This window comes from Montipora foliosa, chromosome 4, assembly GCF_036669935.1.
Source record: "Montipora foliosa isolate CH-2021 chromosome 4, ASM3666993v2, whole genome shotgun sequence".
Classification (NCBI taxonomy): domain Eukaryota; kingdom Metazoa; phylum Cnidaria; class Anthozoa; order Scleractinia; family Acroporidae; genus Montipora; species Montipora foliosa.
In genome coordinates, this window is record NC_090872.1 from 21,806,960 (window position 1) to 21,821,959 (window position 15,000).

Here is a 15,000-nt window from a genome sequence, read left to right on the forward strand (position 1 = left end):
GTGGACAAACGAGAGCGTAATTTAAGGTGTGCCGAAAAGGGTACGAGACTAGCACTGATCTGACACAACTCAAAGTAAAAGGATTATAGAAAAGGTGGACAAACGAGAGCGTAATTTAAGGTGTGCCGAAAAGGGTACGAAACTAGCACTGATGTAACACAACTCACAGTCAATGGATTATAGAAAACGTGGACAAACGAGAGCGCAAATTAAGGCCTGCCGAAAAGGGTACGAGACTAGCACTGATCTGACACAACTCAAAGTAAAAGGATTATAGAAAAGGTGGACAAACGAGAGCGTTATTTAAGGTGTGCCGAAAAGGGTACGAGACTAGCAGTGATGTAACACAACTCAAAGTAAAGGGAATTATAGAAATAGTGGAGAAAGGAGAGCGTAATTTAAGGTGTGCCGAAAAGGGTACGAGAATTGCAGTGATGTAACACAACTCAATGTAAAGGGAATTATAGAAAAGGTGGAGAAAGGAGAGCGCAATTTAATGCGTGCCGAAAAGGGTACGAGACTAGCACTGATCTGACACAAGTCAAAGAAAATTGATTATAGAAAAGGTGGAGAAACGAGAGCGTAAATTAAGGTGTGCCGAAAAGGGTACGAGACTAGCACTGATCTGACACAACTCAAAGTAAAAGGATTATAGAAAAGGTGGACAAACGAGAGCGTTATTTAAGGTGTGCCGAAAAGGGTACGAGACTAGCAGTGATGTAACACAACTCAAAGTAAAGGGAATTATAGAAATAGTGGAGAAAGGAGAGCGTAATTTAAGGTGTGTCGAAAAGGGTACGAGAATTGCAGTGATGTAACACAACTCAATGTAAAGGGAATTATAGAAAAGGTGGAGAAAGGAGAGCGCAATTTAATGCGTGCCGAAAAGGGTACGAGACTAGCACTGATCTGACACAAGTCAAAGAAAATTGATTATAGAAAAGGTGGAGAAACGAGAGCGTAAATTAAGGTGTGCCGAAAAGGGTACGAGACTAGCACTGATCTGACACAACTCAAAGTAAAAAACTTATAGAAAAGGTGGACAAACGAGAGAGTTATTTAAGGTGTGCCGAAAAGGGTACGAGACTAGCAGTGATGTAACACAACTCAAAGTTAAGGGAATTATAGAAAAGGTGGACAAACGAGAGCGTAATTTAAGGTGTGCCGAAAAGGGTACGAGACTAGCACTGATCTGACACAACTCAATGTAAAGGGAATTATAGAAAAGGTGGAGAAAGAGGAGCGCAATTTAAGGCGTGCCGAAAAGGGTACGAGACTAGCACTGATCTGACACAACTCAAAGAAAATTGATTATAGAAAAGGTGGAGAAAGGAGAGCGTAATTTAAGGTGTGCCGAAAAGGGTACGAGACTAGCACTGATCTGACACAACTCAAAGTAAAAGGATTATAGAGAAGGTGGACAAACGAGAGCGTTATTTAAGGTGTGCCGAAAAGGGTACGAGACTAGCAGTGATGTAACGCAACTCAAAGTAAAGGGAATTATAGAAAAGGTGGAGAAAGGAGAGCGTAATTTAAGGTGGGCCGAAAAGGGTACGAGAATTGCAGTGATGTAACACAACTCAATGTAAAGGGAATTATAGAAAAGGTGGAGAAAGGAGAGCGCAATTTAAGGCGTGCCGAAAAGGGTACGAGACTAGCACTGATCTGACACAACTCAAAGAGAATTGATTATAGAAAACGTGGACAAACGAGAGCGCAAATTAAGGCGTGCCGAAAAGGGTACGAGACTAGCACTGATCTGACACAACTCAAAGTAAAAGGATTATAGAAAAGGTGGACAAACGAGAGCGTTATTTAAGGTGTGCCGAAAAGGGTACGAGACTAGCAGTGATGTAACACAACTCAAAGTAAAGGGAATTATAGAAAAGGTGGAGAAATGGGAGCGTAATTTAAGGTGTGCCGAAAAGGGTACGAGAATTGCAGTGATGTAACACAACTCAAAGTAAAGGGAATTATAGAAAAGGTGGAGAAAGAAGAGCGCAATTTAAGGCGTGCCGAAAAGGGTACGAGACTAGCACTGATCTGACACAACTCAAAGAAAATTGATTATAGAAAAGGTGGAGAAAGGAGAGCGTAATTTAAGGTGTGCCGAAAAGGGTACGAGACTAGCAGTGATGTAACACAACTCAAAGTAAAGGGAATTATAGAAAAGGTGGACAAACGAGAGCGTTATTTAAGGTGTGCTGAAAAGGGTACGAGAGTTGCAGTGATGTATATAACACAACTCAATGTAAAGGGAATTATAGAAAAGGTGGAGAAAAGGAGAGCGCAATTTAAGGCGTGCCGAAAAGGGTACGAGACTAGCACTGATCTGACACAACTCAAAGTAAAAGGATTATAGAAAAGGTGGACAAACGAGAGCGTTATTTAAGGTGTGCCGAAAAGGGTACGAGACTAGCACTGATCTGACACAACTCAAAGAAAATGGATTATAGAAAAGGTGGACAAACGAGAGCGTTATTTAAGGCGTGCCGAAAAGGGTACGAGACTAGCACTGATGTAACACAACTCAAAGTAAATGGAATTATAGGAAAGGTGGATAAATGAGAGCGTAATTTAAGGCGTGCCGAAAATGGTACGAGGGCAGCACTAATGTAACACAATTCAAAGTAATTGGAATTATAGAAAAAGGGAACAAATTAAAGTATAAGTTAAGGCGTGCCGAAAAGGGTGCTAGATCAGCACTAGAAGTGAGTCGGCACTTAAAGAACAAGCCACGGAGAAAATTCCACCATTTGTCAGAACATACAACTTAGCATTGTCAATCTTCAAGCAATAATGGCGCTCAACTGGAGTTTTATTCAAAACCAGTCATTGCTGTCAAAGCCTATTCAAGAACCTCCTGTAATATCATACAAGAGGGATAATTCTCTCAAGGACATGATCGTTAAAGAAAAACTGTGAATTGAAGGTATCTGACTTATCTGTAACCACAAACTTACAAAAGGGAGACCGTACAGGTCTGTCACATTCTTTCAAATCTTTGTTGGGTTAGTTGATGCGGCAGTCCCTTGCAGACATTGCGAAAACTCCAAGGCGTGTAAATGTAAGATGTGACAAAAAAGTTTAAAACATGGTTGGAAAAGTTACAAGTTGATGTAAATATCGGTGTAGTGCGAAAAACTACCATGTTGGGAACAGTGCGTATCCTAAGGACTGTAAAGAAGTAAACTCAAATGAGACTATGATTGGTTTTGGTTTCACTTCTGATTGGTTAAAAAAGTGGCACAAGAACTTTGAACCAATCACTGAGTGAAGTAATGCAAAACCAAAGCAATTCGCTAATTACTTTCGACACTCAATTGAAAACCGCTCTAACAATATCTCAATTTATATGGCACTAAAATTATACAATACTCTAAGTAATATGTACAACATGAGCGGCAGAGAAATCTGTACCAGATATATAGATATTGATTAGTAAAACGTTTCTTTTTTTTTTTCATTATGAATTATTAATGAGTTTTATAACGTGCTTTACAGTAGATAATAGGGCAACCACATGACTTTTGGAGGGCAAATAGTTTATTTGTTTCCCGAGTAGTATCATTTCTGCGGAGCGAGGCCGTGTAAATGATGCTACTAGGGACAAAAATAAGCTATATGCCCGACAAAATTAGTGTGTTTATCATTATTATCAATAATAAAGGCCAAATCGTACAAATTCATTGTTTTTTTGACAGACATGTAACATGAAACTATGATATGAAAAGTTAGTGCTACAATATGATCAGCTAATGAAGAGTCAAAGAAAATTTATTTTTCGTTACAATAAAACTCAGATATGATCTATTTTTAAAAAGACTGTTAACAATAAGCAAAAAGATAGTTTATATTTAAAAACTAATAGTCTACAGCCAATCAGAATCAGGGCGGCAAATGCATTTGCAGCCCTGCGCATTTACCGTCTGGCTCGCAAAAAGGCGCGTTTAGGGCAGTTTGTTATATGGCCGCGCGTATTCACAATAATCCAAATTAATACATCAGAGCGAATTGAACTGATGAAAAATAACTTCATAACAAACGATATCCAAACTTAAAAAGGTGTGTTTTTAACCTTGATTAATAAAGAGTAACATTCGTCCGGGATCAAAGTCTCGGCACAAAAAGAAAACCCCGATAGGAAAAGACGGTAGGCGATAAGCTAAAATGGAATGTAGTAACCGGAGCGCTTAAATATATCAAATCAATGATTGATTGATCGATTGATTAAGCTTGATTGTTAATAGACTGAAAGAAGGACTTTAAAGTGGCTCAAATCAGTTTCAACATTTGACGGAAACGTTCTTATTACAAGGACTGACACTACAACATTTCATCACTTCACAGCAATGTTATGGCACCATGTCAAACACCAGTTATTGCTGAAAAAGATTCGGTCATTTTTGTGACGTAAAAAGTTACCTTGGCAACAGGAAGGCCCTGCAAATCACCCCTTATTTTGGCGTTGGCTGCTCATATCTCAAAAACGAACTGGGCGACCCCCATTTTTTATTTGTGATATTTAACCAGTATGCCAGAATGAAACTTTGTGTAAAGTTGAAAAAATTCTGTGGAGCAGATTCAGAGCCACCTTAAATAATTGAAAGTTTAAGATAGCTCTGAATCCGCTCCACAGAATTTTTTAAACTTTTGCAGAGAGTTTCATCTTGGCCTGCTGGTCACTTTTGTGCAATGAAAAATTGGGGTCACCGAGTCCGTTTTTCAGATATGAGCAACTAAAGACAAAAATAGGGTGTTTTTTTTGGCAAGGCTTTCCTGTTACCATGGTAACTTGTTACGTTACAAGAATGACTGCATCTTTTTCAGCAATAATTAATGTTTCACATGGTACCACAACATTGCTGTTAATGATAAAGTGTTGCTTTATCAATCCCTCTAATAACAAGGTCTCTTGAAAGTGTTGAAACTAGTTTGAGCCACCTTAAACTGTACACGAAATACATCTAGAAGGCAAATGGATGTGAAATAAGGCAGACGAGTTGTGTGCGTTAACTCAGGTCTGAGGAATTTTCTACTTTGGCGGATTTTATACAACCCACACAAAGCCTTAATACATCTCTTGGCAACGTGAACATGTTGGAGTCAAATCAGGAACCCAACTGAATAACGAACACTGTTGGAGATGGAGTCAATAGATTTTATAGTTTTATTGTGTCTCTCAGATAGTACGCGCGCCGTGATCGCGTTAGTATTCTTAATATAAAGAATACTAATGAGGCATACCTTGTTTTTCTTGTATGCTAATATTCACCTCTCGCACTAGCCCATTTCCGAGTTGCTGTATGCCTCAGTTTCAAAGCAAGTCCTTGTGCACAACCATTCAAATGTAAATGCGTTGCGTATTCTTATGCAAATCAAACTCATTTCCCTTACAATAGCTGAGCACCAAGACTCACTTCGAAACCGAGACTAACAGGAACTCGAAAATGGCCCATTTGAACCATTGTTTTGAGTCCAGAGGGACACGTTCTTTGTGGAATGCTTTTAAGGCGTTCAAAAAACTCGCAGCACGTGTTTTATCGGGTCTAAAAATTTCATTTCCTTTGCTGACGTCCCGTGGCCTTGCGATGGCGATGCAAACGACATGCTGGCCGTTCTGCTGAGAGAGGAGGAAACCACGTCCTCCACAATACAACGAATTAAAGAGCTACAATCATGGACAAAAGTAGTTGGGAAGGTTATGTAAATGAACCGCACCAGCTGTATTTCAACCCGCTTCGTTTAAAGGGCAAAAGAAATAGTTTCACCTTCACTTATATGGCCCCTCCCTCCCTATTCAACGTTGCAAGGTTACACAATAATTTCGAAAACGTTAAGTTTTGCACAACATTGGGAGTCTTCGAAAATAATACTGGATACGAAGTGAAAGCAAGTAAAGGAAGGATTGTCAGAACAGTCCTTCAAATTAAAATGTTCCCGACAGCTAATGTGTAAATTCTCCGCTTATTCTTTAGCCGATTTTTGACTCAAATACTTTTACTTCTCACTCGAGACATTAGCTGTATATGCTAGGAGCCTAACAAGCTCCAATATTGATTCGAGTATAAATAAAGTTACGAGTTATGAGTTCTTTTCGGGCCCTTTTCAGTTTATAGAGGAGTTGCCATTATTAGAAAGAAATCCCAGGAAATTACCTATCTTTAAAATTATTTCGAGCTTAACTTACACGAATGAATTGTGAACATTTTGTCTACTTTAAGTATCTTTAAGCTTGCCTTATTTGCCTCCCTTTGTATTCAAAATTCTTTGTAAGTAGGTCCACAATAGCCTTTGGCTGCCTCTTTCTTAACCTGCTCGAATAAGCTATTTATGACATTGCGTTGTTTTCCTTGACTCTGACTAGTATCCTAATTGCGTTTTCCTTTTAATTAAGCCGCTAAGATCTTTTTGATCTGGTCGCTGGTATATATTTTAGTTCAAAACACTCGACAACCAACTGTAAGAAAGATAATTTTCAACAAATATCTTATTTCATTGCTCTTAGAAAAACATATCTTCCTTTAAAAACACAAAGCTATTCAGTGCAGGGAACGATTTTTTCGAGCCCGTGCACATAATGTTCTCGACTGTTTACAAAATTCTGGCTCAGCGTGGTAGTGACAGAGTACTATTAAAAAGGGTTTTAAAAGTCTCTCAACGAGCGCTCCTTTTTTTATACTGTATCATGCTTACAGGTAATCATTCAAACGAGGGCTATCACTAAATCTATTTAGGACTACCAGATATCTAGCTTTGTGAAAATACTACCCAGATTTGTATTCCTTTTTCAATTATCAAAATTAATGAACAACGTTGGCCAAAGAGTAAACAGTTCCAATTCCGTATGCAGGGCATCCAGACACGTTTATTTTTTTCTCCACAAACCAAGGCGATAGAAATAGAATCAAAAATTGTTTCAATTTCTTCAAGTTATGCTTTAGTCTTTTGACTAACAGGACAGCTCGTTGTTGCAAATGTTGCTCAAATCATGTTCTTTCTTTGCAATACGCATTGTACAAAATATAGCGATATCATTCACAGCCCAAAGGTCACGACAACTTACTCACGTTTCTCTCGCAAAGCTGATCCGATGACGTGAGTGTTGCTTAATAGTATAATTTATGCGTCTGTACCCTTTTCGGCATGATACCCTTTTCGGCATTTTACATGCCCCTGTTGTGCCACAGTTTGGCAGCGCTTTATAGGACCAGGCGGAAACGTTGATATCTGAACTTTGACACTAAACTTGGTCTTAACTGAATGATCGCTTATCACTGATGAAAGACAACTTTTTTCCTTCAGTTAACTACAAACAACAACAAAGCAGTGGTAGTTCAATGATTGCAAGCGACCAAAAGGAGCCCGCAATCATAATGTCAACGCTGATTGGCATTGCGCATGCACTACATGCATGCACGCACGACATGCATGCGATTTTAGCGTTAAAGATTTAGCGCATTTCTTTCCACTTCGAGGGAATGCATTGGACGCAATTTGACCCCGAGAGTGTAGGCAGCGTTGTTTCGCAATGTGATCACGAGCGTTGGGAGTAATGAATATGTCCATAACAAGTTAAACACTTAAGCGTTTTCTCCGTTGATATTTCTATGAGTCTAGCAATATCATTCGTTTAGATCCACTTTATTCAGTAATTCTTCTAACAACCCGTTCAAGTTTTCTATCTATTAATGCTACAATACACTTTTCATTATGTTACCGTGACATCAATTGATCTCAACTCAATCAACACATTGCTTTCCTAAGAGACTTTATGATCCAGCAAAATCGAGGAAATTGTGCAGTAACCACTGTGATCATGTGACTAACTGTGAATAGTATTCAGAGTATTTACTATGTTTATTCTAACAATACGGTTCGTTGAGTTTCAATTTACTGATCATTCTACTAACAGCGTCTTCAACTTTTCTGACTTATTATTTTTACAATAAGTTTGTCACGGCTGCTTTACATCAATTCATCTTGACTCAATCAATTGCCTGGTCCACAATATGCCTATTTCCATATTAAGATAAATTCAAACTTCACATCGAAGATTAGGGATTAGCTCCTCACTGCGAGCTCTGTCAATAGATTTTATTTCGCTGATCTTCACAGTCAAGTTCAAATTTATTTTATCGAAAGTGGCCTTTTCTTAACCTTGGTTTACACCAGATAGTAGCGACCATCAATCTGAAGTACGAGAGAACCAACAAACTCAACCCACACGTGACGCCAGGCATGGAAATCAAACCTGGGACACATTGTTGAGTGGAGAGTGCGGATCTCTCTGCTCCCCTAGTTACATATTTGTAACTTTGTCGACATTCAAGTACTCGACTAAGTAATCATCGGGAAATTATCCTTGAAAAGGAAACTCACAATCCGCAATCTGGGTCATAACCAAATATGAACAATGTAGGTAGGATATTTTTGTAAACAGCTTGTAAATGTTTGGTTTCCTTGAAATCAACATATCTCCTATAGGCTTTTTTGCAGCTGTCAGCAATTTTTCTGTATTCTAGAAAAAGTTGTCTACATTGCTCTCTATGACTCTGCTTTTTGCAGCCTATTAAGACTTGTTCTCGCAAGGTGACTGGATCATCAGGCAGAAGACTGTTTACGGGGTAGTATTCTGCGCATGCGCCCAAGAATGTGGGACCACTGGAAATAAAACCCTTCAATCTCCCGAAGATCTTTCGGCAGTTGTCGCAAGGTGGTTTAACATTTAACAAGGGACTAGGAAGGTCATAATCTCTTTCATTTAAACCCCCCTTCACGGCAAACGCCATAGCTTCCCACCTCGAATCCTGCGAATCCCTTACGCCATCGTCACCCGGTAATATTATTGCTTTCAATAGATTTTCTTGAAAAGCAAAAATCTTATTATGCAAATAAATAGGCCTTAAAAAATTACTGACTGCCACTGATGATCCTACGCGCCATATGCCGTCACATGACACTTTTGACAGGACTTTAGGCTTAAACAGGTTTCTTGAGCCGGGAAGGTAATCGTTGAAGGCTTTTGCTGCTCTTGTAAGCACCTTGTCTGCGTGGACCTTGCCTCCTATGGGAGCCTCTGGGCTTTCCTCTTGATCACTAACCTGAAAAAGGAAGAAGATATTTGGTGAAGGTTCTCACACTCAGATCGTACAACTCACAGACCTGGTCAACATCGTTTCCAGGGCGTTTTTTTTTTTTGCCCGCCAACCTCTGGGCGGAGAAAATCCTTGGGAACGAGGTTGAGACCTTATACCTGTGACGAAAGCGGCAACATTATGCGTTGATTGTTTGAGAGGTGCAGAACTAGGAAAAGCTGTTCTAAAAAAAGAAGAACGAAGGGCTTCTTTTCTAAAGAAACTGATGTGCTGCGTCTATGGGGAGTGAAACAAAAACATGAAAACGAACAAGGGAATCAATACCCTGGCTGCTAGGGAAGTGTTTTTTTTTTGTCAAGGTCCGAGAGAACGCTGAGGGATTCCAAATCAACATTGATTTGGAATCGTTGAGCGTTCTCTCCCACCTTGAAAAATAAAATTCCTCTGGCACCCAGGGTAGGGAATCAACGACAGTATAACAAAGATTTGTAAGCCGCCGTTTCTAACGTTAACTCTTTGTAAGAGCGAGTTGAGAAATTGTGGACTGTGAGCCGTTTGTGTAGGAGATGGAAGAGATATTCCCGACATTGTAATTGGTGGGACCATGGTGACATAGCTACACGAGTAAATTAACTGACTGATGCAGTGAAGTTTGAGAAGGCATAGCATTTGGGAGGATTGCATCGGTTCACTCCTCTGAAATATTTTTTGAAGCGCATTTGCGGCTTTTGCTGTAGAATATTAATAACGGATGCACGATATTGAAACTTTTCATGAATAATAATAATAATAATCATAATCATAATAATAATAATAATAATAATAATAATAATAATAATAATAATAATACTTTTTTCTTTGGCCATCTCAGTTTGATCAGAGCAAACCACACCAAACGAGACAGTGTGTAGGAGTCGTTCTAAAGTAACCCGTGCCGTAAAAAGTTAACAGCAACGCATGTATGTGCGATTTTAAATACGACGTCCGTAATATAGTCGAGTTAAAACATGAACGCACCGAAGCTCGCACTAACTACAAACAAACGAGACAATTTGTGTTTGCGTCGTACCAAAAACCCTTGCTGTAAAAAGTTAACAGCAAAGCTTGTATGTGCGGTTTTAAATACGACGTCCGTAGTCTTGCATGTACAGTATAGTCAAGTTAAAACATGAACGCAGCGAAGCTCGTTCTAACTACAAAAAAAAAAAAACAACAACAACAACAACAAAAAAACAACAACAAAAAAACGACACAATATGTGTGAGCGTCGTTCTAAAAACTCGTAGCGTAACAAGTTAACGAAAACGCATGTATGTATGCTTTTACATACAACTTCCGAAATTAAATGTGTCGAAACACGATCAAACCTAATGTTTGGTCACTAAACATTTTACATTTGACCGGAGCTTAATGCCAAGGCATTTCCTACCCACGTCAGTATTCACACATTAAGTTGGTCTTTTGAAATGACATGCAAGGAATAACTGTACTCACTGGTATGACAATACTAATAATAGTATTTTACTCTCACCATTCTCTCTCTCACGCTTGCTTGAGATTGGGCACCGACAGTCTCTATGTTAAAGCGTGTCCTAAAGTCCCAAATCACAGGACAAGAGGACATTCCCGTTCTCAGTCTCCCAAACTCAAAAGCCCCCATGCTAAAAATCACAACATGACGTATAATTGCCAACGAGTCAGGCCTTCTGAAGACAGAAGGCCTGGCGAGGCGGCAGCTTATAGAGCCGCGAGAAGATTTTTAGGCGGACGAAATCTCAGAAGCGCTTCAAATTTGAGTGTAATGTAGACCAAAAGCTGTAATGTAGACCAAAGCGATCAAATATTGACCGTAGCAATAACCAATGAGAGTGCCGCACGAGTACGCCGCGTGATGTTTGCAGCCGCCAGATCACGCAAGCTTGGCTCGTTGGCACTTTAGCGACAGCTATAACTAGTAATTAGGAAGTGTGTGGAAAGGCGGATACAAAGTTTTTCAGACGGTTGATTTCAATGTAGTTCTCTCTTAGCCAACGACGCTGAACAGTCTGCAGACAACAAATGAGAGGGACTGTCTATACGAAGAACCTCCGCCAGTTTCATGTTGTAAATAGCAGCTTCTTTGTTGTTCCACCCTACATGAGACATGATGTCCGCCAACTGGGAGCCAGATAATGCTAATGTTATAGCCGAGCCCGAACGGAAGCTGTGCAGCGTTTCTCCCCGTCGATGTGAGCTTCTTTCAAATACAGCTTCAAGCGAGCCTCCGCTGAACAGCTTCAAGCGAAAAGGCTTGTTCACAATATGACCTTGATGATTGGTTGGACGAAACAAGAAGCCGTTAGTTACGGAAACCTGTAACTCAGAGGCTACGGCTACATATGTTTCAATGGCTTTAACTGGACACAACTCAGGGTTAGGATGTCGCCGAATTCCGAATACATTGGAAGCGCCGACTCATATAGCGGGCTAGAAGCAACAATTTGGACAAAAATAGGGGAACTGCTTCCTTTGGGGTTATGTGGGCTCGAAACTGTTCCTCAGTTGAGGCCTTCAGATATTTTTGCATTTCAAGTGAAGCAGCAGGATTACCTAAACCTAACAGTAAGTTCCAATCCCCACAGCGTCCGGCTTGCTTAAATATGGCTCGTAGTTTCCCTATGTAGGAGTCGATTGTTTTGAACGCCATGCAGGCGTTTTGGACTTGTGCACTTGGCTGTACTTTAAAGTTTGGAGTCGGGACATCCATGAGTATGCACCACCGTTTTACCATGCCGGTCTTTCCAGATCAAAAAACGAGTGATATTAGTAGGACTCGCAGAAAGGATTGTTTTACTATTCGGAAGAGACCCCAAGAATGTTTCAAACTCTGTGCGAAGCGCGAACTTCTGCTTGGAGTATGACGATTGGAGGGAGGCTTTTTTCAGATGTTCTTAACTGTCATCTATAGCCTGAAAGTTTAGAGAGATTTTGGAACTGGGGACCTTTTGAGGGACCGTTTTTTTCTGCGATAGCCGCACATCTGGCAGAAAAGGAACAGGTTGTCATTGGGATGGCCTGCAGAAGGACACGACACAGCCGGAACAAACGCTCGCATAGCTGAAGAAAGGTCCTAAAGAATGGAAAAGGAATGTATCCTGTCCATTTTATTTAAATTTATTTATTTATTTTATTTCACTTTAAATTTATTATTATTATTATTATTATTATTATTATTTATTGTATTTCCATTTTGAATATATAAATATATGTGTAGCTACAAAACTAACCGTGAAAAGACAATTTTGAACAACCATTCATTTCAATTTGCATAGAACGAAGTACTGAAGAAGAACAAAAGGGCAAAAAAATATACTTGAAAACATATAAAGTTTGTTCGGAGAGTTGTTTGCTTGATTATTTCCTCCATTCTGCAAGTGATAATTGTTCATACAAAGATATGCTTTAAATTACAAAGTCATTGTTATATCGTAGGATATTACCGTGAAAGCTCAAGCCAAGAGGCACCACTTGCTTATCAGAGGCGGAACACCCAGAGATCCCGAGGGATAGACCAATTGTTTAAAAATCCATTCTTAGACGGCGTGAGGAGAGCCCCAACAGTTCCAGTAACAGCTAAGAGGTATCGTGAAGAACATGAGGATGCTAATAAAGGCCACCAAAAACGCCTTGGGCACACGTCGGGTACTACGATGGTGTACGACAGTCGTAAGCTTCTCATATACTTGATAACATGAGGTATCAGGCAGATGGGTGGGAAGACGTATGGGTTCTTAAATACAGAGACATGGAAGAGGTCAGGAGACTGTGCGAACATGTTGACTCCCAGAGATCCCGGGAGAAGATTCTCAGAGAAGAATGGCAACTTAGCACCCGATAAGTCAGTTTGGACGTTTGAGGGACGTCCAATAAGGTCCACAGAGTGTCCATTTTGGCCGCCATAAAATTCTTGTACTAACATCCATAGAGATGGGCACAATTTGGCATCCTGCAGGCTAAGGCATAGCGAGGGGGAGTCGGCCTGGTTCTGGGAACTAGGGACAAAGGCAAGGTGCAAATCGATATTGAGTTTCGTGATAGTGTTGAACAATTTCTTTAAGGCATCTGAAAGCGATTGAGAATGAGAACCCTGTCGGTTCCATGAACGGATCAGAACCACGCTGTCGACAAAGGCGTCGACCCATGAGTTTTTGATGGTTTCAGCGAATGACTCAAGGACGTTATTTAATGCCAAGGTCTCCTTAGTGGCGATATCGGCTTGTATTGTTGAGGCGTCCCAGTAATCACGAACATTCGCCTCAATGGCATTTGGGCTCAACGTACCTCCCCAAGCGAAGCGAGATGCGTCGGAGAACAGCCCGACAGGTGTGTGTTCCGAATCGATGACAAAACCAAGGTATGGGACCTGCTTTTGAGGGGTAAGTTTAGACTTTGCCAGGGCTATAAAGTAGCCACGGGAAGGTAAGATGTAACACGTGAGGAAAATACCTGCGAGTGCCAGAGCAAAATTCACTTCATCCCCTGAAGCGAGAGCTTAAAAGACAGATGGCAAGTTGCCACCCGGAAATGATAATTGGCCATTATGGCGGTCGTCAATGTACAATGAAGAGGGAATGTTCCACGAACGCAGCTTATGCGACGCGACAAGACCAGTGGTATGATAAATGTATGCGGAGAATTTCCAATCGATGTATGCGGAGGATTTCCAGCCGAAAGGAATATACACATATAAATATAAAGAAGAGATATGGTTATGGTGTCGAGTTGACTTTAATAGAACCCAAACTCATACAAAAGGAGGGTCTTGCTACTGAGTTGCCGGTCGGGGTTGGTTTTGACCTGAACCGCTTGAAGGAAAATAGCGGGCCGTCGGAGATCGCTTCCAACATTGTGTAGACTTGTGGCCAGGGGTTCCGCACCTATAGCAGGTGACTTGAGGATTGGAAGAGGAAAACCTTTGATTACCTCTCGCCTGAGTACGAAAATATGGCACAGGACGTGTAAACGACTTATCGACTTTAGAGATCGCATCAAAGATCCTTGTAAACTCCTTATCTGCCAAAAGAGCCAGGAAATAAGCCTTAAATTGCTCTTTCAATACATGGAATTTCTCCCTGAGGGTGGTTGCGATGATGTCATAACTGGCCGCTTTTGCATAGCTAGTGGTCTTCGCCACAGAGACGAGCTCTTCTTCGAGGCGCACTGCTTCATATTTGTCGAAGTCTTCTAATCTGCGGCTACCATAATGGGTTATGCGGTTTATCAACGCTTGTACAGAGGTCCCCTGCGCATTCTCTAAAAACTTAATCCTCTCTTGCAAAGCCTAAGTATGGAAAAGAAAAAGAGAGGGAGAGTGAAGCGATTGCATTCGATGCCAAGGGGTAAAATTAAAAATTACTGCACTGACAGAGCGAAATATTCAAAGAAACATCATCAAACTATTGTAAATCTGTTACAAAATAATTGAGTGCTGTTTTCCATACTATTCTGTGATGATAGAAATATTAAAAAACGAATACATTGTGCTTCATAAATAAGCCGGGTAAATCGGCAGCGCACCTCTTATTTCAACATGATTGGAATTTAAATGTAACAATAAGCATAGAACAACACGAAAATAAAACAATTAAAGTGAGACAATGCGGCGAAAACAAGCATTCAGGAATGAAAACAATAATTCAAAATTAAGAACGAAAATTAAACAAGGATCGCACTAAAACAATAACCGGCTCTATGCTGGAGTACGCGTCGAAGTAAACAAACATAGAAAATCCGTGGAGCTAGACAAGAACGAGAATAACGCATAATCATTAGGGCGTAACCGGATTAAACGGGAAAGTGAACTTCAAGTTGCCCACAAAGTTAACAACGTAAACGTTTAGAAGCAGGGCATAACATAACCAGA

The 15,000-nt window shown here is 40.3% G+C and overlaps 1 protein-coding gene across 4 annotated transcripts in view; it reads right to left on the reverse strand.

The window, feature by feature from the left end:
* Positions 1–7,628: 7,628 nt before the first annotated feature.
* The window catches only part of LOC138000275 (uncharacterized), a 35,520-nt gene continuing 28,148 nt past the window's right edge, over positions 7,629–15,000 (reverse strand). For all 4 annotated transcript variants that reach the window (XR_011123095.1, XM_068846565.1, XM_068846566.1 and 1 more), the window contains one exon: positions 7,629–9,104. Coding sequence is in view for 1 of the 4 variants with exons in the window: in XM_068846564.1 (XP_068702665.1) it covers positions 8,379–9,104 (726 nt within the window). In the remaining 3 variants the exon portion in view is untranslated. The remainder of the gene's footprint in view (positions 9,105–15,000) is intronic.